This window comes from Fundulus heteroclitus, chromosome 20, assembly GCF_011125445.2.
Source record: "Fundulus heteroclitus isolate FHET01 chromosome 20, MU-UCD_Fhet_4.1, whole genome shotgun sequence".
NCBI classification, from domain to species: domain Eukaryota; kingdom Metazoa; phylum Chordata; class Actinopteri; order Cyprinodontiformes; family Fundulidae; genus Fundulus; species Fundulus heteroclitus.
This window is the reverse complement of record NC_046380.1, coordinates 24405468-24409751: the sequence shown is the minus strand read 5'-3', so window position 1 is coordinate 24409751 and position 4284 is coordinate 24405468. Positions and strand designations below refer to the sequence as shown.

Genomic DNA, 4284 nt, shown 5'->3' with positions numbered 1-4284 from the left:
GGAGAATGTTCCAGAATTTAAAGACATTTTTATCAGTTTTATCTGTGTGTTTGTTTTTGCAGGATTTTATCATCCTAACCGGCTGCTGTAAAAAAAAAAAAAAAAAACGTGTGGCTAGTTTTGTTTTCTATTACCATAAAAAAAGCTCTTTGATCTCTGGCTTATAGCACAAGCTGCACATATTGCCCGACTCTTGATGATGCTGCGTCTTCTCCTTCTTTGCAGCTGTGTGGGCTCCTGGCTGGGACAGGCCAGGTCTGGCCCCGTGGTAATGCAGTTATACAGAGATAAAAGCTACACAGGGAACGGCCCGTCCAGCAACCTGCGTCCGATATCTTCTCCGCCAACAAAAAAAGTAGGCTTTGGTCAGGTGAAAGGTCTTCTTTCCCAGTGTGACGTGCCTCAGAGGTTCACTCTGTGCAAAAAAATGTTATGTTTTGAATCTGCCCTGAACTGGATTCCTACTAATCCTCATTTTTCTAACCCATGCACAGGGAAAACCGTTTTGACCCAATCCACTTATTTACTCTGCGTAGCATGATAAAGCAGCAGCTTTCTGCACACACAGATTAAACGACTGCTCCCTTCAGCCGACACGCAGACTCTTGCTTTTCTTGCCTCGGACTCTCGCACAGGTTTCCCCCCTGAATCGGACACATTTCCCTGCAAAGCCTCCAGATGCACTGGCAGCTCGGAGAACCTGCACCTCTCTGAGAGGCTTTTAATCCTGCAGGCAGTTTTATGAAGCAGGCTTTCAACGACACAGCTGGGGACTGAGTCTGTGAACCGAGAAAGGGAATCAAACCCATAAATCGTCAGCACTGGGGTATGTGATTCAAACATAGGTTTTACAAAAATAAAGATTTTGAACCGTAAATGAGCAGTGCAACTTGAAACTGCATGTGTAAACTGAAGAAAAGACGGATACGTTTTATGTTTTATGGTTTAGCTTTTGACTCCGTTCCAGCAACAGCAGGAATCAAAGGGGAAACATTTTAAACAGACTTTTTACAAGAAAACTCAGCCAGTTTGTGATGTGTGACTCTAAAACAGGTCAGTTTGCTCCCGTTTTTGCTCAAAACTCATCTTCAAAAGTGTCACGTTGCAAATTAATTTACAGTACTTTCTAAAAGACTTTCACACCACTTGAATTTTTCCACATTTTGTCACATTACAACTACGAACTTCGAGGCGTTTTGGAAGAATCGACCAACTGAAAATAAACTGTGAAATAGAAAAGAAGGAAAATTATACATTTGTACTATTACTATTAGTCCCTATCCCTCCCATGAAAAAACAAATGCAACTCACTGTCTTCAGAAGTCAATCTGGTCAGTAAATAGAAGTTCACCTGTGCTTAATGTAATCTCAGTGGAAATACATGAGAGGGAATGAAAGAGAATCCTGTTTGGGAACATCTCACAGAGCACTGTTAACTAAATCTTCTGAAAATGGAAAGAGCAAGGCTCAACCCTCCAAACCCACCAAAACTTTGATCTCCCCCTGATGTTTCAGTTGACGTCGGCTAGTTGGTCCATGGAAGCTCTGGAGGAGCTGCAGCTCCAGTGAGAGCATCCGGGACCAGGAATACTCAGAGTTTATGGGGATGGTTGGAGCTAAATACAGGGGAAAACTGGGAAAGAACTATTAACGGTTACAAAAGAGTTGGGACCTGGATGGAGGTTCCCTTTCCAGCATTTGGTAAGAGCTACAATGGCATGGTTCACACCAAAGCATATACATGTGTTAGGATGGTCTAGTTAAAGTCCAATTTAGAATTAGCAGAAAGGAGCATGCCAATGGCGCAGGGTTTGTGCACACAGCCCATGTATGACGGCCTTAGTTGTCGACGCAGCTGACCCAAGTTCAACTCTAGCCTGGGGTCCTTTGCCGCATGTCAGCCCCCTCTCTCAGCCCCCCGTCAGCCTACTTTCAATAAAAGGCCCACTATTGCGACAAAAAAAAAGACTTTAACCAATGCTCTTCATCTAGTCTGGTTGTGTTTCAATAACTGTGTAAATAAATTGGCAAAAAATTTCAGATGCGCCAAACTTGCAACTGTAACAGCAGCAGAAAGTGGTTCTACAAAGTGTTGAATCAGGGGAGCAGAATACACTACCGCCATTTAATACATTTTTAATAAAGATTTCTTTTTTTTTTTAAAGAAACACTCTTTTTCTTCCATTTCCTTTTATTTTACTTTGTATTGCACATAAAGTCCCTGGAAAATGCGCTGAAGTTTCTGAGACGTAATGTGGCGAAATGTGAAAAGAACCTTAAAGGATGTGAAAAGAACCTAAAGGATGTGAACATTTATCTAACAGCAATTTGCGTCTGTGAGGCAAACAACGTCACCGCCTCTACGTCCCTCATCTGCTTTACAAAAGCGCTTGTTTTGCTGCTGCAGGTTCCTTTAACGGTTCGACACCGCATAGACTTGCGCTGGCATGCATCACCAGGTCCACATTGTGAGAGGACACTCTTCATCTGGAGCCACAGGTCCCTCGGTCAGCATCCCCCCCCCCCCCCCGGTGGGTGCGCTGTAATGAGTTGCTGAGCTTAATGAGAGCTAATGTTACCACGGCCGCTGAGCCCCTCTTGCCACGAGGGCCATAATGTCAGCTCCCCCGGCTGCGTTGCGTTAAAGAGCCACACGGTGCCAGTGAGCTTGATGGCAGGCCTGCTGCAGTCTGGGCTCTGCAGCAGATGGAGCCGATGAAGAAGGACAAGAGCCCGTGGAGTTTGTAATGACGGTGTTTGGCTGCGGATCCAATCCCAAACTCAGGGCAAGCAAGAATTAATGCTGGGAATATTCAGTTGTCTCTCTGTTGACCATACTGATTGTAGTGATGAGATCTAACAGCTTTAATACCCAAACTTCCCATCCTGGTGCTCTTACAACAAGATTGGATATCATGCTAGGACATAAATGAAGGATGGTTTCTACAGGTAAAAATCCTGATTTATTTATATAAAATACGCCAAGTAAAACTTAAACAAAATCTACTGGGATTCAAATCCAAAGCCCGCGTGTGAAGGAAAACTGCCTTTTTTCTTCCTTTTACCGGGAAGAACTTTTGAGCAGAGCTGGGCTCATTGGGGAGCACTCTGTGCCGCAGGGCAGTCATGAGGAGGAGAGCAGGAGAAAGATAAAGCAAATGAGCAAATAATCAGCAAAATGATGCGTGAAAGTGATACAGGCTGCAAAAAAAGGAGGAGTACTGGGCTTCAGTGGTAAAGAAATGGCAGTAACTACACTAGTTAGAAAAAGATTCAGAATGTCTGCATTGCTCTCATAAGTATAACAATTTTAAAATAAACACATTTTTTAAAATGTGTTTATTATCTCACAGATAAGAGTTTAACCCAGACTTAATCTCTTATCTGTGAGGTGTGGTAAATACAAAAGTGCATCTGCTTTAGAAGATATATTATGTGACATTTATTGAGAAGTTATTAGGAGAGACAGAGAGAGCATTAAAATCTGTGCTCTCGCTCATATTTTGTGGGATTTGCTGACAATAAGAGATTAAGTACAATAATACCAGACTTATTTTTCTGAAGGCTGCCACTACACCAGCAGCTTGATAAGCGCTCTGCCTCAGATGGCTGAATTTATTTCAGGATTGTGTTGCCACAAGCGGCACTGTATTGATTTTCATTCTCTGGGAATCTCATCAGTTTCCAGCTTCCTACTTCCTTAAACTTTGTGGTTGTTCTTTTTTTTTTTTAGGGTGAAAAATAATAGTTTGGGCACATTACTTACCTGACTTGCAGCTCAAAAGAGAAGAGCTAATGCGTTTGGGATGCTGATGGCAGATTAAGTGTGTGAATGCGTGTGCACAACGGGGCAGTTTGTCTTCTGGGCAGCATGTGTGTCGTCTCACAGCCGCCAGCCCCCGCCCCTCCTCCTCCTCTTCCTCCTCCACACCAAGCTGGATAAAGATATTAGCGGGGCAATGTTGACACTGCATCCACACTCCTAATGGCCTCATAAATTTTGCCTGTGTGAAAGAGGGGAAAAGCCTCAAAATAAAGCAAAGGGGCTCTGGGCTCATTGGCAGTCGGCTCAGTTCTCGCCTTTCCTGAACCTCCACATTGAAGGGGAAAACTTTGCCCCTTTTCACATTTATGTTTCATCTGCGATGGTTTGAACAGGTTTTCTTTGAATGAATGAACACCCGAAATTCAGAAAATCGACCAGTGACCAAAAAGGAATTTTATCATAAGGATTTAATGTTATGGGCAGGATAATTGATGACATGACAGCTATCCAGCACCATT

At 43.3% G+C, this 4284-nt stretch overlaps 1 protein-coding gene across 1 annotated transcript in view; it reads left to right on the top strand.

The window, feature by feature from the left end:
- Nucleotides 1-1569, top strand: part of LOC118567259 — a 13961-nt gene extending 12392 nt beyond the window's left edge. Inside the window, exons 3-4 of the mRNA XM_036151954.1 lie at nucleotides 226-355; nucleotides 1516-1569. Coding sequence (XP_036007847.1) covers nucleotides 226-355; nucleotides 1516-1569 — 184 coding nt within the window. The remainder of the gene's footprint in view (nucleotides 1-225; nucleotides 356-1515) is intronic.
- The last annotated feature ends 2715 nt before the right edge of the window (nucleotides 1570-4284 follow it).